The 26,813-nt window shown below is 37.7% G+C and overlaps 1 protein-coding gene across 1 annotated transcript in view; it reads left to right on the top strand.

Moving 5' to 3' along the window:
* Positions 1 to 26,813, top strand: part of FCHO2 (FCH and mu domain containing endocytic adaptor 2) — a 100,553-nt gene that overhangs the window by 31,682 nt on the left and 42,058 nt on the right. Inside the window, exons 9-10 of the mRNA XM_059834235.1 lie at positions 22,381 to 22,425; positions 24,239 to 24,311. Coding sequence (XP_059690218.1) covers positions 22,381 to 22,425; positions 24,239 to 24,311 — 118 coding nt within the window. The remainder of the gene's footprint in view (positions 1 to 22,380; positions 22,426 to 24,238; positions 24,312 to 26,813) is intronic.

Genomic DNA, 26,813 nt, shown 5'->3' with positions numbered 1-26,813 from the left:
TGGGAGTCCTGACTAGCATTTCTGTTTTCTAGTATAGAAGCACAAAGATTTTTTTCAGAGCAAGGATGTATATAACAGAGTAGATCATGAGAATTTATATTAAATTGTTAAATATGGTTACTAGGTATTTTACAATGCCTCTGTGAGGTGTTTTTAACGTTGTTGCATATTCTTTCTGTGACTCCTAATGCTGATATCCAAGTGGGCTGAGGTAAGATTGTATATGGAATAATTTTCAAATGTTTCCTGTTTATTTTGCAATTTTTCACTAAAGATTAAAAAACAAGAAGTATGAACTTCAGGGGTTCAAGTTCAGTTGGTCTGAAATCAGGACAAAGACACATGAAAATTCGGTGTCCAAACCTCTTTGATTAGCTATTGCTGAGATGTCATGGCTAGGGATCTCCATCTTGCATTTAGGATTCTGACTCCCTGGGTTACAAAGACCCTTGCTAACGTATCCTAGAGCACTGTGCACTTCACGTCATCCATGTTATCAGTGTGGATTTTTGCTAGACAACATAGTAGTTACAAAAAAAGTAACACTTCACTTTTTAATTTAGTGGGAGAAGTTATACACACTCGGTACTTATTTGCTGCTTTACAGAGTTCTTCAAATCCCGTTTGTATTCTTAGGGGCAAAATCAAAGCTTTTGCCTTAGCAAATTTCATTTCTTCAACTCTTGTAATAGCAAAGTATTCTAAGGAAAAATAGTCTGTTTAGTGTGGAAATGTATGCACCTTGAATTTTCTTTTACAGTGTTAAATTACTGTATTGATATCAACTTTGTAAAGCAGTCATGATGCAGAGAGAAAGCACAGGTGGATTCAGCAGTAAAAGAATACAAACTCAGAAGAAGTTGTGAGGTGTCAAAGATAGACTAGAAACACAGACTGCTAGTGATGTTAATTATGGTTACTGTTTCTGTTATATTCATTTTATTAGCTTAGAACCCCATAGCTTTGACAGTTACAAAGATTTGGAAGGCTAAGTGGGGTATCAGCCTTCTAGGAATGAAATGGAAATATCCAGTGTGGTAAGGACTGCTTTTTCTTGATTAAAATAATACTTTTCTGTATTTGAGAACAGTTCTTAATAGAAAGGTATTTTAACTCATGGAGCAAATGTTGGAAGTCTTTCTGTGTATGATGTATTTATTAATTAGGCTGGAGAAGGAGATGGGTCCTCGGATAAATCTAAATATTCAGTGTAAAAATGATACTGACTTGCAGATGTAGAAAAAAAGTCTTATGGTTGTCACCGTTGCTTAAAATTCCAGTCCTAAATCTGTTTGAAGGAAGTACTTTAAAATCCCCAAGTACTATGTAGGCCTTCTCCTTTCCATATTATTTGTGGGCTAGTATATTAAGTTAGATGGTGGGCCGCTTTCTAAAATACTGAATTTTGAGAACAAAATAAACTAAAAAGGTAATGCATAACAAAGTATTTTAGTTTATTTCAGTATATCCTAGCTATAGTTATAGTTCTTCATAGCAGAGTTCACTTCCTTTTATTTATATCTGTAAAAATAAGAATGACTCTGAAATGAAGTACTGAGGAGGGTTGTTCTATTGCATGGACTATAAACAATTTACAGTAAAGTTTTCTAGATGCAGGCAATTATCTTCTTAAACTCTCATCTGGATGTCTCGAATTTCTCTTTGTCCAGTGATGTCCTTTGTACCAGATTATATGAGCTCCCTCTGGTGGCTAATTTCTGTCACCTGAAGTCATAATATACAGGGGCTTCTGCAGTTTTTCTAGTACACATAACGTTTGTTTCAAGCAGTAATGCTTTCTGAGGATTTTTTAATTTCATTTATGGACTGTTTTATAATGGTTCTTTTTTAACTGCTACCTAAATAACTTATCTAGTCAGCTTGATCACCTACTTCTTACTGAATTTACTTTAAATATTTTTTTAAATTTTAGTTTAGTTTTTAGTTTACAGTTTTTAGTAATACAGTATTTAGGAACTTGTTTACCTTATTTGTTTTCCTACTTCTACTCAGTGTAAAAAAAAAATAGGCGCATACATCCAGTTGCAAATGTTCTAATTTTAACTGAAAAAAAAATAATCACTTAATGTAAAACATTGGAAAACAGAAAAAGAGCTGGCAGGAACTGCAATAACCAGTAAGGTTTCAGGTCAGAATTTAATGTGCACTCTGAACCATTTTTAACATTCAGGGGGACCTGGACAAGCTTGAGAAGTGGGCCCATGTGACCCTCACGAGGTTCAACAAGGCCAAGTGCAAGGTCCTGCACATAGGTTGGGGCAGCCCCCGGTATCAATACTGGCTGGGGGATTAAAGATTGAGAGCACCCCTGCAGAGAAGGACTTAGGGGTACTGGTGGATGAGAAGCTGGATGTGAACCAGCAATGTACACTCGCAGCCCAGAAGGCCAACCATATCCTGGGCTGCATCAAAAGAATCGTGGCCAACAAGTTGAGGGAGGTGATTTTTCCCCGTCTACTCCGCCCTCATGAGAGTCCACCTGGAGTACTGTGTCCAGCTCTGGGCCCCCAGTACAAGAAGGACATGGACCTGTTGGAGCAGGTCCAGAGGAAGGCCATGAAAATGATCAGAGGGCTTGAACGCCTTCTTTATGAAGAAAGGCTGAGAGAGTTGGGATTTTTCAGCCTGGAGGTGGGAAGGCTCCAGGGACATTTCTTGTGGCTTCAACCTTTTAAAGGAGGATTATAAGAAAGCATGAGAGAGACATTTAGTAGGGTCTGAGCGATAGGACAAGGGTTAATGGTTTTAAACTAAAAGAGGGTACATTCAGACTAGGTAGAAGGAAGAAATTTTTTACGATGAGGGTGGTGAAACACTGGAGCAGGTTGCCCAGAGAGGTGGTAGGTGCCCCATGCCTGGAAACATTCAAGGTCAGGTTGGACGGGGCTCTGAGCAACCTGATCCTAGTGGAAGATGTCCCTGCTTATTGTATGGGGGTTGGACTAGATGACCTTTAAAGGTCCCTTCTGACCCAAACTGTTCTATGATATGTTCCTGCTGTTAGGTCTAATAGCAGGTTTGATACCATAGGTTGGAAGATGCTTTTGTCACTCACATGATCCTGCAGTGTTCATCAAAATTTGTTGGCCACTTCTGATGAATCAGCTTTCTGTTTGTGATAGGCTATTGCTCCATGTTCCTTGGAAAATTCATTTATTGCATGGCAGAAAATGTCTGCTTTTCTTCCACCCAAAATATATGTTAAATCAATAACGGAGATATGTCTATTCCTATTCCAGATTATAATGATAGATATAGAAAATTGATGATTTCTAGCTTTATTTACTTAATCTTCTAATAATCTATTAAAATGGTTTGTTCCAGTATGAAAAATTGATGCCTCATGAAATAGAAACTGCTAGGAAGTACGAGCTCCTGTTCTTCCTAGATCTTATGTCTGAAATTGGCAAGATAGTATCTTATGTGTTTGAAGAGATTAGTGAATACCTATATAGCTGTAGTTGGTCATGAATGATTTTTAATTTTTAGCTACTGAATTACTGTGCCCTCTTCTCATATGTGGGGAACTAACTATATGTGTTTGTCCCTGTATTTAGTTTTTGTCCACTACACAGTTTATCCAGAAGGTACTTCGAAGGGCAGATGAGAAGACTCAGCTGTGCTGCACTGTCCAAAAAAGCAGGAGCAAAAGCCAAATCTAGATGCTTTGTTTTCATTAATTTGTTCTGGTGTCATTGTTAGTGGCTGTTGGTAATCTATTAAGTTGTTCCTCTTATTTTTGCATTTTTTCTTAAAACTTGAATAAAGACGAAATAAAAATTTATATTGTAATATAGACAAAAAATGGAAAGCCAAAATCCTTGCTGGCTCCTTAGCCCTCCAATAAAACAATGATCTGCAGGTGGCAATTACTACATACACTGTGCCATTATTCAGTGTGAGAGAGGCGCTGGGTCATCTTTTACCTATCATTTCATTGGTTTTCTGCTAGCTTGATCCATCTTTCACAATCTGAATAAGCCAGAACAAGATTTGCAACTGCAACACACAAGTAGGCAGAGAAGATCTGGCAAAGAGGAATAGTCACATGCAAGTTGTCTTCTAAGTGTACTAGTAAAACATCTAGAATTTGGGCTGTGGAAGACACAAGCCCATAAAAATACTTCTTGTCTCCTTTCATTATCCATCCAATTAATTTGAACTTTATGGAGGGGCTAGAATAAGTTTGTATTTTTTTTAAAAACATTGTCAAATTAGTGCCTGCAATCCATCAGCTCTTTGGATTAAATGATAACAAAAGTACTTTACAATGTTTATTATCCATGATTGCTGTTGATCAGCCGTCACTGGCTCCTGCACATATGGTAAAGCATTTGATTTTTGTCCCCCTTGTCCTTTTAGACATTAGGAATAATAGTGTAAGTTCTTTTAATCAAATGGTGCTTCCACAGATAAAAACATTTAGAAAAGGGACAGATGTAAAATTCCTACTCCATTTCCTCCCTCCACCAAATCTAGAAATTGGCAATTTGGTCAGTAAGTGATCAGTAATGCTGGTTAAAAAAATGTATGTTCTGTTGCTTTTTGGAGCTGCTGAAACCTATTTTGCTTTATTTGCCCATACAGAAAAAATTGTCTCAGGGCTCCTGGTAACTCCAGTCATGGGAAAGTTTAAGGTCATGAATGTCAAATGGAGACATGAATTCAGGATTTCTTTTTTTTATCGTTTTGAAATTCTTCCTGGGAAGGCTATCAAGTAGTCTAGAGTTGAGAAATTTATCAGTGACTTAGGACAGCTATAATACCAACATCTCCACTGCCTCCCAAGGTAGCGCATATCAGAAAAAAATATCCTGGCATCCTTGGCAATGTGCTGGTGATCCTTATCTATTCTGAGGAAACACATTTGGGAGCTCTGTTTCTGGAGAGCTAACACATTTTGTATTTTGAAGTCTTAAAAAATAGCAGGTTTTTTAGGTATGGCACTCCTGCTGAAAGCAGTGTGGACTTTTCACAGGCTGCAAAACTGTTGATAAACTGTAATGTTTACTATTTGGGTGGCAAGCAAAGCAGTTTAATCTGGATTCTTTACAAGTTCATTAATGCTGCCAGCATCATAAAGCATTAAAGCTTTAATTTAGTGAACATTTAAAAACCCCATTTTACGTAGGCTTTAATTCAGCTGATTTCTGATTCAGTGAACTCAACTGAATTATTGATCATTTGATTAAAATAATGTTTTATGTGGCTGTCTGTTGGCGGTGGGGGCGGTACTGGGAAGTTTGGTGTGAATTTATGACGTGCTGTCAGGTCTTTTCTAATTACTTATGTTGGCATTTTAGTTCTGTATGCCTATGGAACATACTCCTTATGTGTTCCTTCCAAAGTGAATGCAAGAGCATTAAAGTGAGTTGCAGCACAACTGGAAAGCTAGTGCAAATAGCTAGTGCAAATACCGTAAATGCACAGTTGTGCTCACTACCTGTTAATATTTCTATTTAGTTAGTGTGTTGTGTTAAACTACATTTTCTATCTAATGAAGAAATGTACAAGATAAACAGGATAAAGTAGAAAAAAAAGGGTTAAGAATAACTGTATTACTCATAAGAAATTTTAGAAACAAGTTAGTACTTTCCCAGAGAATGAGAGGCAAAACAAGGGCCATGGAGTATTAAAGCTTCCTTTGATTAAAGCTACTAGCGTTTTATGTGCTTGAATAATGAACTCTGCTTTGAGAGAAAGACTTGAAACAGTGCTGGGTGTGGCATTTATTTTTCCATGGGTTTGTTTGATAACGTAACAGTTTATAGCATTTATAAAAATGCTTTTCTAGGACACTAAACAGCAACAAAGTCGATAGAAATAAACACTGAAAATGGTTAATACTAGTTTTTGAACAGCTCTGCATGACATCTTTGAGCTCGTTTTCCACAAGGAAGTGTAACATAGCAGGTATTTATGTTCTTATAAATTATTTTCTTTATATTTTCTGTAAATATTGTGAATGTTTTAGTGCTGCAACACTGTGATTAGGTGCATAAATAGCCTGAAGTGTCACAGTTCCTCAAAGCCTGTGCCCACACATAATTCTACACAGAAGGCTGACTGAGGAATGAGTTTAGTTTATCAACACACAGTATCCAAAGGATTCAGAAAAGTATTCTTTGTAAAGGAAGACAGACCATTGCTATATTTCAGAAGTTAATGGAAGAAATTAAGTGGGGATGTCTTTGAGGATTTTTGTGAGAAGCTGGGCTTGAATCAGGTAAGTATTTAAGGGTCCTGTTCTGTAGATCTCTGTTTTCAATGAGGAAGTGCAAACTCAAGAGCTGTACCAACAAATGTGTCTTAATTCCTGTCCTAGATGTCTATTTTATTTTGCCTGCAAAAATTCGGTCCCCTCATAAACAACAAACTTGCCAAAGCTGTCTCATCTTTAGGAAGTCTCATGTCCCAGCATAGATTTTTAATAATTACATATACCTAAGTTGCAAATTTGTTTTAGATTGTGATTTATTTATTTTTAATGGTCTGAAGAGTTATAACTGTACAAGTTTTGTTCAAGAAGTCTCTTTAATGCAAGTGGAAGATTAGTAGCATTGATGAAAATACCTTAGACAACATCTGTAGATACAACAGGGCAAAAGCTGGGTTTTGAATTACCTTGGACACTCAGTAAGATGAAGTACTATTGGGTGCTCTTGAATTTTCTTGCTACAAACAAAAACAGCCTGAAGCAAATAATTTTTTGGGGCTGTGGGAGCAAAGCAATGTCCATTTCAGTAACTTAAGTAGGAAAAAGATATTAATTAGGTGATAGTCATCAGAAAATGCAGTAGTATGCAGGATAGATGCTTCTACGATAGTAAGAAAAATATTGAAGAGCTTTTAAACACCTGAGAATAGAAATAACATACTGAGATGAGTTTTATGCTAGTAAAGTAAATAAGACCTATACTTCAGTTACATAAAGTAGCATAACCTTATACGGAATTAATATTGCGTGAAAGGTTTGGGGGGTTAAATTTATTTATTGGAGGCATATTTTTCTCTTAAGATAGGAAATGTTCTTCGGCCAGAATTAACTAGGCCATTAACTAAATGGCCTCTTCAAACATGGAATTTTCACAGGAAGTGCACTTAGCAAAATTAGAAGGAAGAAGTGTATTCTTCCTCTGTTTTTTTTTCTATCAGAAGAAAAAGCTTACAAGAAATGAAACTTTCTGAAATCTGGAAAGGTTTGGAAACCTATTTATAAACATCTGTACATGTAGTTAATTCTTAGTAGACTGCAGTGTTAGAGAAGAGCAGTGTGTCAGGCTTGAGTGTTGTAAGACAAGGTCTTTGAGAAAAACTGTGTTTTTTCAACTAGGGAAGCAAACACAGGAAGCTGAAGTTGGACTTAAAAACAAACTCAAAACCACCTATCTTGTCTAATAGTCTTCTAATAAAATTGAAATGAATTCTAAACTGTGCATGTAATAGTCTATCTAGTATTAGTGGTCACTAAGTTGTGTTGCACAGGATCCTGCTTCTAATTAACTCATAATTTCATTGACAACAATACTGCAGCATGATAGTACATTATACCAGGACAACCTATCATTGGACAACTGCATTGAATTCACTGTCTGGTCAACTAGTTCTGTATGTCAGACTCTTTCTTGAACACACATATTTCTTCTGGCATTTGAAAATGAATTCTCACTTGACTTGTATTTCACCTTGTGTGTCCATGGTGGTTCTCAGGAAGTGCAGGATCTTTTCTGCTTTGTCTTCATTATGTTTTTATTGTTGTGTTAATCATTATAGACCACCTGGGTGGCCTTCTGTTTCTGTAATTCCATTTTAAATGATGGATATTGATTTATCTGCATTTTGGCAATGTAAGGTACAGTGGGGTACCCCTTGACCTGTTGCCTGAAAAGTATGAGGGTAGGAAAAATGAGAATATCTAAGCAGTAGCTAATTGAGCTAGCTGCACAGACTTAAGCCCAGGTTTAACTATAACAATAAAATTTCAAATTCCTAACTTTTATTAATAGTGCTTGTAATTTAAATTCTTTATTTAATGTTGAATTGGGTTTGTTTTGAAGAGTTTTCTCTATTGGTTGGCCTTTTCGGAGGAAAGGGGATATCTAGAAAAAAAGTACAAGAAATGGTGTTGCTATCATTAAACTTCTTCCTAAGCCTTGGGAATTTAGTTTCACACAGTCCCTCTCTGTTCTAATGTCATAGCTGATACAATCCTTTAGAGGATTGTGGAGTTCTGTATCATTTTTGATAGCCTGGTTCAGGAAGAACACACAGGAGTGGAAAATTGGCGTCTTGTCACATACATTTGTCCTCTTTACAACCACTGACTTGGATACTATTATGGATAATAATGGATAATAGTATGCATATTTTATATCTTTAAATGCTGAGACATATTTCAAGGTCAAGCTTACACTGTCTTGGGCTCCAAGTAGCTCTTTGGGCATAAATGTGGAGAAGGGAGATTTTGTGGTAATCCTTAATAACATGTCTCTCAACATTATTCCTGCGGTTTCAACTTTCTCCCCCCACAAAGAAATGTCTCATACTCACCATAAGGTGTAGAAAAAGCACACCAGGAAGAATTTCACTTTGGCTTTCTTTGCTCATTGATGGCGCATGTGTGGAAACTGTCATACGCTAGTTAATACTTCCTGTTTTACAATTGCAGTGGAGAGGTGGTTAAGCACGTATACTTTTCTTTCTTTCCCCACAAAATGAATCTTCTGTACAAGTATATAGGAAAACACTTTCAAAGCACTACAAAGCAGGAAAGTGTTCCCATGGACAGGATTGTGTCTAACTCAAAAAAGATTTTTCTGTCTGAAAAATTCTGGGTGCTAGAAAATGTATTATCCTCTTTTTTCCCTTTAGGAAAGGGGTCCTATTAAACGTCTTAACCTCTGACAATTTCATGGGTTTAAGTTCAGAACTTCAGTAAGAAACCATACCCCTCTTGGTTTACAGATTCAGTGTGTGACTGTTACAAAGACATGATTCTTTGAAGCAGTCGTGTCACGTTAAAGGGCAAGGCAATTTGGCAGACAATAAACCCCCTTGCGTTCCAGCTTGTCCTCAGATATCAGAGGGGCTGGGGGCAAGCTGGGCTTAGATTCTGAGTGATGCCCAATTCTCTGTGTTACAAGTCCAATCGCGTTCAATGTATTGAACTGTCAGGATTACGGATACACTCGTAACACCATACATTTTCAGTCTAGTCACGTTCCATGAACTAGCATGGCCACACTTAAGGGATTTGGTGGCGTTCAATGAGAACTCTCACGGCTAGATCAGTGAATAGTGCAATTTATTGAAGCGACAGATACACAAGTTCTTTTGGATTGCCGGTGATAAAATTACTGCTTGCGAAGCATGTGTAAATACCAAGAATATGAGTAATATAGCCTGGCTACAAACGCATTAAGTTATAAAGCAGCTCTATAGATATTTCTAAGTTTCCCGAGGAAGCACTCGGTATAACCAAGTGTTCAAATCTTACCCAAAAGCATCCCTGTGGGGGGGAGGAGAGGCTCAGCCCGTCGACAGATCGCAGGTGTCAGAGGTGGTCTGCGATGGTATCTTCCCTGGCATCCTTCCTCTCTTACGCCATTTTTATATTATTTGTCCTTACAGGTAGAGCTTGAGTGACTCTAGTCGTACATACCTCTATTATAATTGGTGTACCAATTTCTCGTTTTACTTTCAAAGGTATAGACTAAGAAAAATTCAGAGCGCAAGCTCAGTGAGGGGTGGTCGCACCTTGGAGGTGGGTAGCTTTGGAATGGAGGTGTGTTTTCTGGTATTATAATGAGATTATAATGAGCAAAGTTCACCCAAAGGATAGTATTTTGTCAAAAAATGACAGACCGTTGGCTCAGGGTGGTAAATACGCAGCTCAGGGTAGTAAATATGCAGCTTGTCAGTTCCATAGTACCTTCCAGTTCCTGTCTTATCGCAGAGCCTGGCCACAGTGTCTTCACTCCGCTCCACCCTCCGTGTAGTTTCTCTTAGAGTCAGCACACCAAGCTCCCCTGGTGTTGCCAACATCTAAGGTTGCCTAGGGAACTTCTGTGGGATGGATTCCTTGCATGTTCACCACACTCCACCCTGAAGACTTCTTCAATGCTGTACCTTTAATATAAATTTAATTCCTAAGTTACTTCCAGCAATTATTCCACAAGTCTTTAAAGATGAGGACTATAATTTAACATATTTACAATGTCTAGTGTTCAGAAATCTTAGCTGACTCTTCTTTAAGAAGAAAACTGCTTGAATGTGTCTATGCATTTCTTTCATCACTGCATACTTGCATGGTTTGCCTTCAGCAGGTGAATCACACACCATGCAGTCAGGCAGAGCCATTTGTTACAGATACTTGTATTTATAGACTAGGCCTATGCAGTTCTATTGCTGCTTAGTATTTTTCCCCACACACCCATATAGCTTTCACAAGACTTTGCTACTTTCAACACAATTTGATGGAAAGGTAGAGGTTTCAAAGCCTTTATAAAAATGAGGAGCTGGGTAGAGAAGAAGGACCCAAACTAGTCATGCTATGTAAGGGAAAGGCAGTTGTAATGATGTAAGTTACTCATTTGGAGAGTCAGCAGGCAGCTGAATGTGTGTTTGTATATATGTGTGTATGTTGGCCAGCCACTTAGACTGTGGACAATTCAAAAACAGCTGCATCTCACATCCTGTTGTTTATGCAGCCAGAAAGGAAATATGGGGTGAAGCTGAAGTATAAAGCAGGAGAAGAGTAGAAAAGGATGAGAAAAGGGGCTGGGAGCGGTGTGAAGGATGGGACTTGGGGAACATAGCATTCTGCAGATTGGTCTCTTAGCTGGCATTAATTTTGCTGCTCACAGACCTCATGCTTTCATAAATCGTGGCTGAAACTAACAGCGTTTGTTTCCATATTCAGGTGTTGCAGGCTAGTTGGATCTTTAACTTGAAACATTGCCTTGGGCATGTGTTTAATGTTTCTTGTTGAAAATTCATGTGTTATCTGAGCAATAAAAAATATTTTCATTGTAACTGAAGATGTTTGCCACCTTTTTAGTTTAGAGTAAAAAAAAGCTTATCTGTCCTTGCTGCTGATGAATATCTTAGTTGATAATAATTATTTTAAAGCTAGTCAAATTATGATCCTTTTCTGCTTTGGTTTTGCTCTGTAAAGCACATGGAAATACTGCCCCTTGAGAGTAGTGTGCTTGCTGTATGAATGGAGCTTATACCCACAGTACCAGAAGAGCCTGAGATGAATAATGTTTCCTTTGATCGGTGAACTGAGTGGAGGGCTGGAAACCTGGTAGCGGAATCAGCATTAGAAACGATTGCTTGTTTAGTAAATGCTCTCCTTGTATGTTAATTTCTTCACCTAAAAAATAATTTCCTTGCAACTGCTACATATATTGCTACTGATAATTGTAGTTACTGTGCTGCCACTATTATGTCTATCTTTTCTTTTTCAAAAGGAGTACTATCACAATGCTATAGTTTTTTCAACATGAATTTTAAAAAAAAGGAGGATTTGGTCAAGTCTTAAGCATCTCTAGAGGCTATATATCAGCTAGGCTGATAGATAATCCTGAGGATGTAAAAAAGATTAGTCAGAAATTCAGTGATTATTGTGGTGGAACTATCTATTTGTAGAATTCAATTAAAGGGTACAGTTTTACCAGTATTATTTCAATATTTTCCCTCAGATTGGCCTGTTAACAGGCCAGTTGTATTTTCTGTCCCTTATCCTCTTTTTGGCAAAGTAGAGCTGACAGAATCCGCAAACTAACGTTTGCTGGCAGCAGTCTGGTACTGGCATGATAAATGTATCACAAATATGTTATTTACCTCAAAGATGGTAACAGCCATTCATCTTTAGTCTGCATTCCTACAAGTAAGCTATGCTTGAACTGGGGTTTGTTTATTCTTTTTTAAAATCTAGAATAAGAAGTCCTTTTCCAGGGAAAAATAAAATTCTCCTCATCTTTTTATAAAATAACTTCTCTTTTTTGGACAGGCAATAAAAATGAGAAGTTAGTGTTAGAAACAGTAACGCTGAGAAAATACATTTTGCCTTCCTGGCATCTAAATTTGAAAGCTTGAATTTTTTTGATAAACATGTCACAGGATCAGATGATAGCAAGAAAAAGATTGCTTATATGTTTGTGTACATACAAAATTGACCTTTGTGATGCAGCTTAACATCTAAACACTAAAAGCAGTCATTTGTTTTGACAGCAGAATTAATTGAGGCTAAAACAGTTGAAATTCCACTTGTATCAAGCTGTTCATTAGGAATTGCTGTCTGGCTTTAGTGCTGTCAGAAAAATAACCTGTTCTGCTATGATTAAATAGCAGAATGATGGTCGGTCCACTGAATTTGAGAGAGAGGTTGAATAAACTTTCTACTGCGGAAACAATTCAGAAGTGACACACTGCAAGGGGGGTCAGAATGTGCATTGATATCCAGCTGAGCTGTCAACTGGCACTGAGCCAGGCACGCAAAGCTTTGCCATTTGAAGCAGCATGTGAAGCATATGCAGTTTAAAAAAAATTGTCCTCCTTTCATGCATGATTTACACTCAAAGAGACAAACTTTTGTTTTTATCAAAAACAAGAATATGGTTTGTTACTGTATTTGTAACTCCAAGTACAGATTTACAGAGTTCTTTTTAAAGCTTTTGCTTGAAACAGATATGTTAATGTTTATACGTGTGCATGTGTGTGTGTAAACTGATTCCTCAGGATGGGGGGAAGGGCAGGGGTTTTTATTGAGTGTCTCAGTGTTTCCAGTTATTGAAAATTAAATGCAGTTAATAAAAATATATGCTTGGGTGGATTAACATTTCTTTCTGTCATGCATAGCCCCCTTAAACTAGAAGGGAGGCAGTTTCCAAAAGCGAATGCAAACGTAAAGCAGTTTTTAGTTGATTTGTTGACTTCTTGATTTGTTTACCTTTTTAGCTCTGCAGGATTTTCCAGTTCATTGATATACTTACTGGGGGCTCTTTTTCAGGGTATGATATAATATTATGTTTTCCTTCCTAGTAGTAGCTGGCTTTTGTATTTGCCTTGTTTGTTTAAGAATCCAAACAATAAAACTTCTTTTTTCCCCTCTATTGAGGAAAGTGCAAATTATTTTATTGTTTTGACCTTAGCAAAACATTATCCCAATGTCTCCCTCACAGAGGGTTTGTGTAAGAGGTGTACAGATAGGTTAGAAAACCTACCTCTAGGGTTTTGTGGAGATAGGTTTTGCAACTCTTTTCAAGGCAGTTGACAACAAACTTGACTGTCTTCAAGATAATTAGTTTCACTTTGTAGATAAATTAAGTAGCAGGTGTAAGGTTGTTTTTATAAACTCTCTTCTGTAGTTGCCTTGCGTATACTCTGAAAATACTGTTCCTATAGACGTGGGCTAAATCTGTAGTAGGTACTGTAATATATTTTACAGTGCAATTACATTTTCTTCATTCATCTTTGAGTAAGATCAGTATCTCCTTATTGCTAGCCATCCACTTTGTCTCTTAGTGTCATGAAAGCCGACATACTCACATGCCTCTTGTAACAAGACAAACAGTACATGTATTTTCTGAACAGTCTAGGAGATGCACCCTGAGCTGCAGGCTCGCTGGTGCTTAATTTATGCCAGTGTCACTTATTGTAAGTTATTAGATTAATTAAAATTAAAATTTCCGTTTATTCAAATCACCTTTTGCCTTTTCTGTTCTAGCAAACCAAAGCTTTCTCATTTTCAAGAATCTAAGAACTGATCACATCCTGATTTATTTGCTTCACTCTCTTGTCAAATAGCAGCTGTCTGCTTCCATGTCATGTGTCTGTTAAACCATCATCCATTTGCCTGTGTCTGTATCTGTCCCAGGTGGTAGAATGCTGTGAGCTGCAGCAGCTTGCCTTGGAAAATGCTTTAGAATGACACTTGGTGGGAATGTTTACATGCAATTAAAGGAGCTTACTGATTTTTGATGCCTGCTCCCTTTGTAGAATACTAAATTCCCATTAGCATCCTGATAGCTAGGTATGTATCCTTAAGTGACTGAAATCCCACTAGATACTCAATATCTCTTTTCAGTTATAAAGGCTCACCTTCATTTATGCACTGTATTATTTTTTTCTGTTCTGTGTGTTTACAATAACAAATACTTTCAAGTCTATGTACAGGTATTTGAAATGCTTAAGCCATAGTTACCATTCTATGGATCAATGTAACAACAGGTAGACCAGACTGTAAAAAAGTTATCCTGAGCCTGAAACTATCCGTGCTTAACCCAACAGAACATTAATTCAGAGACTTTTGCAAGGGTTGGACTAATTTCAGCTGTAATTTTTTACTTACTCTGATAACCATCTTAAAATGTATTTTTGATTTTTACAGTGCTCCTTTAGTTCTAGTATTTGCTTTTATTTTGTGTTCATATGAATGCTTGAGAACAGGCTTCCTTCTCAATTCACATTGTTGTCTTGACTTGTTACAAGAAAAAGAACAAAGGAAATAATGCTTTGACTGTAGTACTGCAGAATATCATTATCGTTGTCATTATTGCAGTATGACAACATCTAGATCACAGTATCACTAAGGTTGGAAAAGACCTGTAAGATCATCAAGTCCAAACATCAGCCAACACCACCATGCCCATTTAAACCATGTCCCACAATGCCTCGTCCACACGTTCCTTGAACACCTCCAGTGATGGTGACTCCGCCACCTCCCTGGGCAGTTTATTCCAGTGTTTCACCACTCTCTCAGTAAAGAAATTTTTCCTAATATCCAATCTAAACCTTCCCTGGCGCAACTTGAGGCCATTTCCTCTTGTTCTATCACTAGTCACTTGCGAGAAGAGACCAACACCCACCTCTCTGCAGCTTCCTTTCAGGTAATTGTAGAGAGCGATGAGGTCTCCCCTCAGCCTCCTCTTCTGCAGACTGAACAACCCCAGCTCCCTCAGCCGCTCTTCATAAGCCTTGTGCTCCAGACCCCTCACCAGCTTCGTCACCCTTCTCTGGACACGCTCCAGCACCTCAATGGTGCTGGAGCACCAGGTGGTCCTTTTTGGTGCTTTGGGCTACTATGTGGCAGGGACTCTAGAGACTGCTTCAGGGAATGACTTCAGTCCCCAACATCAGCAATGGTTCTTAAATGTGAAGCAACTGCTTTTCTTTCTTTGGATGTTACAACAGACAGTGATTCTGTGTACTTGCTTCAGAAATTTTGGCCATTATAATCTTACAGATTTTGAGCTGAAGTCCTTGTTGATGTTAAGCTTTTGTCTATACTTCAATCACTGGTCACAAGTCTGTTAAGAAAACTTTTCTGCCTCATAGAGAAGAGGTAGTGCATCCACCTTAAAATCTTCGTGTCGTTACAAAAGTTACTGCGATATCAGCACATGAGTTTGCACGCTTTGACTTGCATCTTTGTATTACATCTGTATGGCAATCTCCATTAACACCAAGCCACTGGGAGTTTTTGACTATATTGTCTAATGATTAAGGAATCAGGAATCAGAAAGACAGATGTTATGGTGGTTCAGAGAAGAAAGCTTTTTGAGGGTTTTTTGCAGTGATAGTGCAGATGCTTTTGTTTCCATTTTGTCACTAATGAGTGGTTTAGGCCGCTTAAAGAATCACTGTCAAGGATATTGGCAAAAGTGATTTTAACAGAAGTTTATAAAAATGTGATTTAACAGAATTTGATGGCAAGGTTCATTCTATTACTTACCAAAACGTACAAAGGGAAAATTGAATTAGGATCAAATTAGAATGGTTTATACAGAGAGACCAGAGAAAGAAAAGGGTAGAAAGGACCATCCCATTGTGACACAAGGTTCAGAACGGACCCCCTTGCTTTCTAAACTTCTCAAAGAGGAGTTTAGGTGTGGCTGAATCCACACTTAGTCTCAGACTTGGTCAATGGTTCATGTCTAAAGGAAAGGAAGGGTACAAGGGACAAAGAAATCCTCCCATTGAGTCACGAGGTTCAGAACAGACCAGCTGGGTCCACTCCTAGTCCCAGACTTGGACAACTGTTTAGTGGAAGAAACACAAAGAGTAGGGCAGACCCTCCCGTTGAGTCGCAAGGTTCAGAATAGACCCCCTTGCTTTCTAAGCTCCTTCTCAGAGAGGAATCTAGGTGCGGCTAGGTCTAATCATAGTCTCAAACTTGGTCAACGGCTTATATCTGAAGGATTATTATGTATTTAGTAGCAATCTAAGGTTCATTCACAGTTTAAGGTAAATCATAAAATCTTAGCAACCCTTAAGCATGGATTAGTTTAACATTTGCAAAGTGAGTTAATAGAACCTACTACAATCACAACAGTGGCTTGATTACAGATTTGGAATGATAGTATTATGCTTGCTATTGAGTACTCAAATTGATTCTCACACACAGATACAATGAGAGAGAGAGAGAGAGAGAGAGAGAGATAAAGGTATACCTGTTAAAATTTCTCCTTGAGTTCCGTGAAATACTCACTTCAAATGTCTCAGCATTTCTCCAACAGGTGAGGGTTGAGCCTCGAGGAGGAGAGGGTTTCAGCTCAGGTCCTGTCGCCAGCTTTTGGCAGCGGTCCTCCAGATTTCACAAACTGGAGAGTTCGTGAAACTCTGAGAGGCGTCCCACTCAGAGGGAGATGCTGGTCACAGCCTGCTGTGGTGCAGGAGAGCTCAAAGGGTCTCACTTGGGACCGCTGTTTATAGGTTCGTAAGATGATTGGCTTTAGTCATCAGCAAGTTATCGGAAAGTTACTGGAATTCCAGTAACACTGGTACTGTTCCACTTGGGCTACGGTCCAGGTAAGGGATGTTCCAAGGCTGTCAGGGAATGACTGATTATTCCCGCTCTTGGTAGCTACCTTGAGTTGGGTAACAGGAATGCCTGGTACAGTCAGTGCTGCTCCCCTCCTTAGCCATGCAAGAGTTCCTGGTACAGTCAAGGGATGCTTAACTGCCCAACTCATTGCACAAAGGCCAAGGCCTAGCTGGAATTCCTGAGAATGACCCGGGGAAAAGAGGCGACCCGGGGAAAAGAGGCGGGGGGGAAGGAATGCACTACCACGCATATACACAAGTACAGGGGACAATGCAGGGGAACTTCTTAAGAAAGCATCCGAATTCCTTATTGTTGCTATGCTCCCACAGCAATATGCGTGCCTAAGGCCTTTTGGCTGGCTAGGAAACTGCAGCTGGTTCTAGCAGGAGACAATGTGGTCACAGTACACACTTCAGGCTGGGCTACAGTATTATTACCTCTTTGGGCACAAAGACATCTGCCCACAGGAGACTTCAGCTGTTATGTGGGTTTCCAAAAGCTCATCACAGCTATCCTGTTTTCTAAATTGGTTCAGCATAGAGTGCCACAGAAAATGTCTATTTCTGTAATGTTATTTTGGTTTTAAAATACTACTCCCCAGGCAAAACATGATGCTCTTTGCAGCAGGCATATAGGAAGCAGCACTGTTGGGAGATCTGAAGTTACAGAACAAAGCTCTAAGAAAATTAAAAACTGATACAACTTTCACTCTGCTCCACTCATAACGGCAAAATGTATGAATTTGCCTCTGCTGCAAGCAAATAATGCAACACGTGTTATATTGGTGGGGGCGGGTCAAATACAAACTTTACAAAACCAGCAAGCATCTTTCGGCATTGGAGGAAGATGGTGAACTTAATTTTTTAATGTTTGTGGATTCATTAGGGACAGCCACTGTCATCTTGAACTTCTGAGATTCCAAAGGATGAAGGGCCCTATAGAAATTTGAGTTAAGTAAGAAAAGTAAGTTGGGATCAAAAGATGCTTTTGAATTGTAACTGATTCACACAATTTGTTGTAAGAAAATGCTGTTTTCCTGATTGTTATTCATCTTTCCTGCAGTAAAGCAGCTAGTAGATGCAGGGAACAGAAAGAGAGCAGTTGTGGGGAAAAGGGACTCTTATGATAACTCTGTCCATTTTGGTGAAGCATGAAATAAGCTAATAGGTATCATTAAGAAGAAAGGGTATTTAAAATTTCCAAGTTAACTTCATAGACCTTAGTAGAAAAGTGGGACCTGGTTACTGAAATTTTTTGTGCAGCTTCCATCTCATCACTATCTCAGGCAATTCTTCAGTAGCTGGGATTTTTTCCTATTGCATTGTATAGTCTTCCCTATGAGAAAAGAACACACTATTGCAAGAGTGAAGAGAATTTTTTGGAGGGTAAACCAGCTTTTGTAAAATCTAATTGAAAATTATAATGTGGTCTTCGTATCTGTGTGTTTCTGTACTAAGCATGAATGTTTGTCTCTTCAAATAAAGTTTATCAAGCTGTAAAAAACCACACCTTCAAAGGTAAGTGTTAGGTAAGTGTTATGGGCAAAATACAGGAACTTGAGGTGTTGTTCAAGAAAAATCTTTGCTTTCTGCTTGTGTTAGAAGTGAAAGTAAAAGATACTGATCTGAAATAAGGATGAGTTTTACTTGAGCCTTGAATATTTATTTTAATCATCAGTGTAAAAGTCTTCAAAGTCTGAGGATCAGTCGCGGTAGCTGGAAAGGGTAAAAAAAAAAAGATGGTATTTTGAAAAAGCTTTGGTATTGTTTCTCTCTAAAAATATGTGTAAGTCTGTTGTTTACAGTTTTTTCCTTCTGTTTTTGTTTTGGGGATGATTGTTGGTGGTTGGCTTGGCTTTTGGGGTTTTTTTTCCTGGCCAAATGGTAGTATATATAGAAGCAAGAAACAGAAGCAGTTGAATCCTTAGCAAAGCGATGAAAAATGTATTGTCTGAAGTGTAGTGCTGAAGAAGTAATGGATTTGTTCTTCAGCTTCTATGTTTTATGGTATTTTTCTGGGTTTCTTGCTCAATATATTTTGAACAATAGAGTTTAAATTCCTAAAATAAAATGTTGATGAAATCAGTGTGGGGATGTAGACATCTACAGTTCTCTAAATCCGTTTTTTTGGATTTTTTTGCTGGTTTTTATTTTGTGACCTACCCAGATTTGCTGATTTGTTGAGCATGCTGACTTTGGTTTACTGTGAATTTAGTAGAGAGCAAAGGAGAGGGGATTGGAAGACCAGCTTAAAATGCCCATGTGTCTACAATATTTAGTAGAATGAGAGAGCTGTTAGGAATTTGTATTTCGTCTTGTTATACTGAATAATTACACTTGCATTTTAAATTATTCAATAATTGAAATTTAAAGGGCAGTTAAGACTGCCCTTTGAGATTGGTCTTTTGATATTCTGCTCTCAAGAGCTTCATTTGTCTCTAAATCTTTGTCTCTTCATCCTCCATCTAAATTGGAGAGACATGGATTTGACAGATGGACCACTCGGTGGATAAGGAATTGGCTGGATGGTTGCGCTCAAAGAGTTGCGGTCAACAGCTCGATGTCCAAGTGGAGACCAGTGACAAGTGGCGTTCCTCAGGGCTTGGTATTGGAACCCGTGCTGTTTAACATCTTTGTTGGCAACGTGGACAATACAATTGAGTGCACTCTCAGCAAGTTTGCCGACGACACCACGCTGCGTGGTACGGTCAACACGCTGGAGGGAAGGGATGCTATCCAGAGGGAACTGGACAGGCTTGAGAGGTGGGCCCGTGTGAACCTCATGAAGTTCAACAAGGCCAAGTGCAAGGTCCTGCACATGGGTCAGAAAAATCCCAAGCACACATACAGGCTGGGCGCAGAATGGATTGAGAGCAGCCCTGAGGAGAAGGACTTGGGGGTGTTGGTTGATGAGAAGCTCATGTGACCCGCCAATGTGTGCTTGCAGCCCAGAAAGCCAACTGTATCCTGGGCTGCATCAAAAGAAGCGTGGCCAGCAGGTCAAGGGAGGTGATTCTCCCCTTCTACTCTACTCTCATGAGACCCCACCTGGAGTACTGCATTCAGCTCTGGGGCCCCTAACATAAGAAGGACATGGACCTGCTGGAGCAAGTCCAGAGAAGGGCCACGAAAATGATCAGGGGGCTGGAACACCTCTCCTATGAGGGCAGGCTGAGAGAGTTGGGGTTGTTCAGCTTGGAGAAGAGAAGGCTCCGGGGCGTGCTTATAGCAGCAGCCTTTCAGTACCTGAAGGGGGCCTACAAGAAAGCTTGAGAGGGACTTTTTACAAGGGCATGTAGTGATAGGACAAGGAGTAATGGCTTTAAACTGAAAGAGGGTAGATTTAGATTAGATATAAGGAAGAAGTTCTTCACTATGAGGGTGGTGAGGCACTGGAACAGGTTGCCCAGAGAAGTTGTTGGATGGCTCTTTGAGCAACCTGGTCTAGTGGAAGGAGTCCCTGCTTATGGCAGAGGGGGTGGAACTAGATGATCTTTAATGTCCCTTTCAATCCAAACCATTCTATCATTCTATGATTCTATGATTTGGACGCCAAACCATTACATTATGATAAATGGGATATTGATGGGTTCTAGTCCCAGATTCTCATCCTGCTGCTAGTTTTATAAGCATGCAGATCTTTTTTTACTGGCAGGGAAAATTTTGCAGACTCGGGCTTAATTACAAGAAATACAAGTCCTTACTTTGAGCACACCTGTATTTTTAAAGAAAATAATCAGAAGTCTGCAAATTTCAAAGAAAATATCTGGTAGATTTTATCTAATATGTCTAAAATAATTTAATTTGCTTAACATCGGTCAGCTTCTCAATTGTCTTTCTATTTGTTTGACATAAGCATAGATTTTTTCCATTTGCAGTTTTGAGAAATGCTATCAAAATGTAGCATTTATATTAAGTTGAACATAATTTTGCACTGCAAGAGTTAAATATGCATACTGGGGGTTACATTACAAGTAGAACCATTTGAGGTACTTAACTGCATGAGTCAAATACAAATTAATCCCAGTTGTGTAATTTACAATGCTAACTCCCAGCTAAATTATTTTTTACTTTCGTTGTGGCATCTCTAATTGCAGCACAATGATTTGCTATGGTGTACTATTTAAAATCAAACTGAAGCTTATAGTCTCCATGTTTCTTGTATCTGAGATTTGTTTATCTCAGCTATTTATTTTAAGACTAAGAGTTGACATACTCATTTTTGAAAGAGTACAAGTGAAAATCCTGGAAAATGCTTTCAAGTAGACCTTTTATTTTATGTGAAAACACCCAAAAAAGCTCTTCGTTTTATGGTGGATGCTCACAAATAATCATAATTTCTTAATAAAGATAAATAAATCAGAGCACTTACTAGCAGATGTGTTTGGGGGCAGAAATGAAAGTAGTTTCTGTATTTGAGGTTTCCACAGTCGCTTTACTTCCAGTTGGTTTTAATGGAAATTTTTTCCCCTCTATCTTACCTGTAATGCGCCTATATATAAACTTCTGTGCACTCCCTCAAAATGATTACAGAAAGATAAGTAATAACCCGTGTGTCACAGTGCTGGTATGCTAAACTTTGTTTTTTCTTCTGTGAATGCAGTTGCAAGGTACTGTTTCAAACAGGGGCCAAAGGGCTCATTCTTAGTATGGGTTGAAAGTAATGCTGCCCACCTGCACGTGCTCTCTGTTTTCTTTGCACTTGCACAAGTGTTGGTGTGATTCTGCCATTCCCTGAACAAGGTCCTATGGAAAATCACTGTTTTTTCTGCACATTTGCTCCCTAAAATGGCTCATAGTGGGGTTAAATAAATTCTAGACCTGGCCTGATTAGAAGGAATGAAGGTTAGGACTTCACCTTGCAATGACAATTGGCTGTTACTTTGTGTCAACTGTAATAGAAATCCATCATAATGAATTTATTTAGATACAGCACTTTACTAGTGTTCTCTGCTTTTTTGTCCTGTTTAGTCTTAATGATTTTCTTAAAGTTTTTTTTATCTTCTTTATTGCTATGCCACCCACTGTTAACTGTCTAGGTAATTGGCTATGAAGAAGAAACAGAAGAACTAACAATACAGAGTTAGCAAAAATGTGAATGTCAAAATTAGAGCTATAGCTGTGCTTTTTTCCTTTTCAATTTTTCTTTATATATAGCTCTTGTTCATTAGAAGAAAATAAATCAAAAACTTTACACTGGCACTATATTATAGATGCAATTTCGAATGAGAAGAGGACACCAATTAGAGATGTTTCATGTGGTTGTAATAACATAGGCAATTGAATTGTATTTAGTCAGTGTGCACTAGTATTTTAATTTTTCAGTATGAAAGACTGAAAATATTTAATGATTTGCTGTATATGTATGATTTTGCAATCTGTTTGACCATTGGCAGGTTAATTGTGCTTTTCAGTTACCACCTAAATTTATAATTAGATTATCTAGTATTTTCAGGAAATATTAACAGTCGTTAAAATACTTTAGATTAAATTTTACCTAATGTTTATTTTCATTGTCAATTCTTTAAGGCCCTATTGAATTTGAAGAATGTAATACATCCAGTGCAGTTGAAGGTGAGTTGTTGTAGCATAGTTATTTACATAAGAATGCTGTGGCTAAGGACCTGAAACTGTGGAGTGAAGGGTATTCAGTGTGTGAATCTGTGTAACTTTAAAGTACTCCAGTAGACTAAAAAGCAGTTTTCCTTTTGAGAAAGAAACTTCAATGAAAATATGACCTGTGATACTTTATAAGCCTAATGCACAAAGGTCAGAGAATTTTAATGTTTCTTATAAATACACTTTGGCTAAGACCCTGTCTTTGCAGAGGCTTGGATTTGATTCACTTATGACTGTGCTGTAACTTAATTTACAAGTGTCAAAACATGGCCCAGGCTCTTTCCATTGTTACCATGTTAGTTATACCAAGTCTAATGCAGTGTTATGGTCACAAAGCCTTTCTTTGTTGGCGTAGCTTATTTTGCTTAGGGGATTGTTTTAAGTAGTTGAGAACTGCTTTATTTTCATAAGCTATGTATTTACTTTTGGGACAGAAGGAGTTGACAGTATAGCTATAGCAGCCGACAACTTTTAAGTTGCCAAGATTGCAGCTGAGACTTAAAATCTGTTTTGACTGAAGCAGAGAGGATCCATGTGCAGAAACTAATCTCATACTCCATTTGTCATTGTTTTGGGCTGCATAAGGCATAGAAAGAAAATAAGGACCAAGCTAGCATTTAAAAGTAATTTTGGAGCAAATTCTGTCTCTATTAGAATATAAGATATGGCTGAGTTTACAGCTACCTGATTTGAAAAGTTTTGAGTTGAGTTGTTATTATGAGTGAAAATTTCTAAGAGTGGAGAGATTCCTTATATGCTGTGTAATATATTTCTGTAAAGAGGAATAGAATGGTTTTTTTAATCATGTGCTTGAATTGTCAGTTGTTAAATTTTGGAAACCAAATTATTTCCACTGTTTTACTCAAAAGAATGCTGTCAATAGTATCACACATCAAAACAAAATTGTAGGCTAGTTGGATCAGATGCTTGCACTTAGTCATTTTGTTTGGCAGTCTGCTTTGCTTTAGCAAAAATTGGGGAGAGAAGCAGACGTGACAGCAAGTCCGATGGAATATTTAAATGTATTTTAATTTTAGTACATTAAACAGGTACGAAAGCAAACTTTTTTCTGTACTATAGCTATATGTATCTAGCCCTAAAAATGGGGAAGAGATGACAGAGGGGAGGCATGGTTCCAGACTCAGTGAGAGCCAGCCTTAGAGCTGGCTACAGCACTGGGAAATCATGAACTCAGCATCAGCTGGGAAACCAAGAGACGTTCTCTTTTTTTACAGGACCAAGATGCTACTTCTTAGGAAAGACAGGGGCTTGCAGCTACCAGGAACACGGAGGGAAATAACAACAGGATGTTGAACTGCAGTAGCTGGGAGAGGCAGGGTTCAGTTTCTGATCCAAGTGCATTGGCTATTCAGGATCAGTGAAAGCAATAGCTCCTGTTGGGTTTCTGTGAGCAGGGTCCCTTTCCTCAAAACTGACAGTACAGCCATTTTCTATTAAAAAAAAAAAAAAGTGACAGTCTGCATACCCAGCTTGGAGAGTTGGATGTACAATGCAAATAAGTCTTATAAGGACTTATGTTACATGTGTTGAACCGTATTTTAATTTATTTTTTTGATTGGTATGTTACTCAACAACAAATTGGAATAATTTTCCCTTACTTTGGCTCCATACCTATCTCCACTGTTAGATTTTTGTATCACTTGTGGCAGTATTTAAAATGTATTGGCATTGGTATGCACCTATCTTTGACATTGCTAAATATGTACTTATCTCTTTGATCTTTAAATGAAAAGTGTTTGTTCCATAGGCATAAAACCACGGAAGAGGAAGCCTTTTGGTTTATCAGGAATAATGAAAAAAGAAAAAGATACTGAATCTGTGTAAGTATATTTCCATCTTGAAGCCTTGTCTTGTATGAAAACTAGTGAAAGTATGGGGATAAACATTAGCTGATGTTTAACAAAAAAATGCGTTTGCAACAGTAGTTTAGAGGAATGCTATGAATATAAAAACATCACAGCTATTTAAAATTTTTGTAACTAAGGATTTTAAGGAAATAACATAAATGTATTCGTAGTAGTCTACTCATGTTTCATTACTTCCTGTGCACAGGTAAGCGGTTCTCCCTTGTTCTACATTTGAACATTGTAGATAATGTGATTCCATGTGTACTCCTAATGAAATAATAGCTCAGTATATGGAAAAAGTACTGGATGCCTATGTTTGCAGAAGTGAAGCTTCAGTTATTCTTTTATTAGAAAAACTTGTGTACAGTATCAAAGGACAGAAAAATCTTTGTTTTTTCAGTACATCATATGCACACTCATTTCTGAAAGACCATCATTCTAACTCGTAACTGATGTCCCAGGTATACCCTTTGCCATATTCATTGCATGTGATCTGTCTCCCAGGAGTTAAAAGTCTCCAGAAAGTGAGTTTGAATAAAAGTTCTTAGATGGATTAGTCATAGTCTATCTATTAGTAGTTATGGCCACTATATTCCAGTGTATTTTTTTCATAATTTCTAGATGTGTTTTCTCAATAGAAGTATTTGATTTAACAGAAAATAGCTTGCAATTGGACAAACTTAGCAATATGGAAGTGTTCTCAGAGGCAACATGTGCATACATACTTTTAAAAATTACTTTTAAGAAATACTTCACCAGCCTTAGTTTTTAATATAATGCTGAAAAATTAATGACCTAAGAACGGCAGGTGCTAATTATATACACATACAAAGTGTAGGTATTTTTCTTTTGGTGTTTAATAGTGATACACTTCTAAACCATGCTTTTTCTTCTCTCTGTCATGATGCATTTATGGCTCCAAGGTGTTGTTTTTTTAAGTCATTCCTCTATATTTGTGATCTTTCTGTGATTTAGTCTTTCCCCCATCCTCTCTTCTGTACTTTATTAAGCTGGAGTAAATGGTGAGAGAACTGTTGTATATAGTGTGATTTTGGTCAGCAGTAATCTGAGAATACTATTTTGTTACAAAGAATTATTTTTTCTGATGAAGTTTTAGTTTAAAATATTATAAATATTTGATGATATTCATGTTTTAAACAGCTTTAGTGCCCTTTATAAAAGTAATCCATTCTTTCTGGAAAGTTATTTACTACACGGTTTTTTTGTAATGCAAAACTGTTGCAGTATCAAATAGCAGCAAAAAAAGTATGTTCGATCATTTGTCTTTTGTGTATTGCATTTACTTAATTGCAAAGTAGTGATTTTGATAGTATTGAGTACTGTTGTATGATTGAATTCTGTAGCTGTCAGCTTTTCTTGTCCAAGAAAATAATTATTTTTCCACCACATGGGTTATTACTCAAGCTAATCTCTTGTCATGTATGTTATAAGCCTCCTTGCAAACCAGGCATCTCCTTACAGCCATTCCTTGGCAGATGATGAAACGTAATCTGGCCCCAGCAAAGGTTTAGGGCTCTTTAGTTTTCTGGAGCCAGTAAAGACCTGGAAGCTCCAAATTACCTCTTCCCAGGTGTATGACTCAGTGTATCCTTACTAAGAGATCATGTTTTTCTTTGACCTGTAAAAGAAAGAAAATTTTCCTAGGCACTGACGGCTGAAAACTGGCCTCTACACTATGTGAAACACTTTCTGCCTTTATATGCTTATCCACTGTAGTATGTGAATACTTTTCTAAAAGCTGCTCTTTCCCAAAGACAGCTTTATTAAGCTGGAGTAAATGGTGAGAGAACTGTTGTATATAGTGTGATTTTGGTCAGCAGTAATCTGAGAATACTATTTTGTTACAAAGAATTATTTAACGTTGAAAGATAATATCAGTGCCTCTTTCTAGAAAAAAAATTTGTTTTTAAGGCACAATGATATCATCAGAAAATATAAATCAGCTTAGGTACTCTGAAGTTGGAAAAGAATTTGCCTTGCTTTCAACAAGTTGGACTGAAATTTGGTTTATATTACTTTGTTTCTATATTTACACACAATACAAAAATGAATAGATTCTGAGGTCAGAAAGAAAAAAATATGATGGCATGATATTGACCTCTTATGTAACACATGCCATAGTCTTTTACAGAGATTCTTGCATTAATCCATAACTTCCAAATAAAATAGAACATCACAGATAAACAACAGAGGATTCATTGTGTGCTGAAGTAAAATATTCCAATAGTTATTTATGATCTCTTTAAAAAAAAAACTATTGCTAGTCTAAGTTTTGTCTGATTTCATCTTCAGCTGATGATCCTCTTATAGGCTGTATATGATAAAACTCTGTATCATCAGAAACTTCTCTGCCCATAGAGGTCAAGTCCTTTCTTAATCTCTTGTTAAATTAGGCTGTAAGCTTGTTAGTTTGTCTAGGGCAGGCTTTCAACATCTAAAACAACTCTCATGGTT

Source organism: Gavia stellata, chromosome Z (assembly GCF_030936135.1).
Source record: "Gavia stellata isolate bGavSte3 chromosome Z, bGavSte3.hap2, whole genome shotgun sequence".
NCBI lineage: Eukaryota > Metazoa > Chordata > Aves > Gaviiformes > Gaviidae > Gavia > Gavia stellata.
This window is presented reverse-complemented; position numbering and strand designations above follow the sequence as displayed.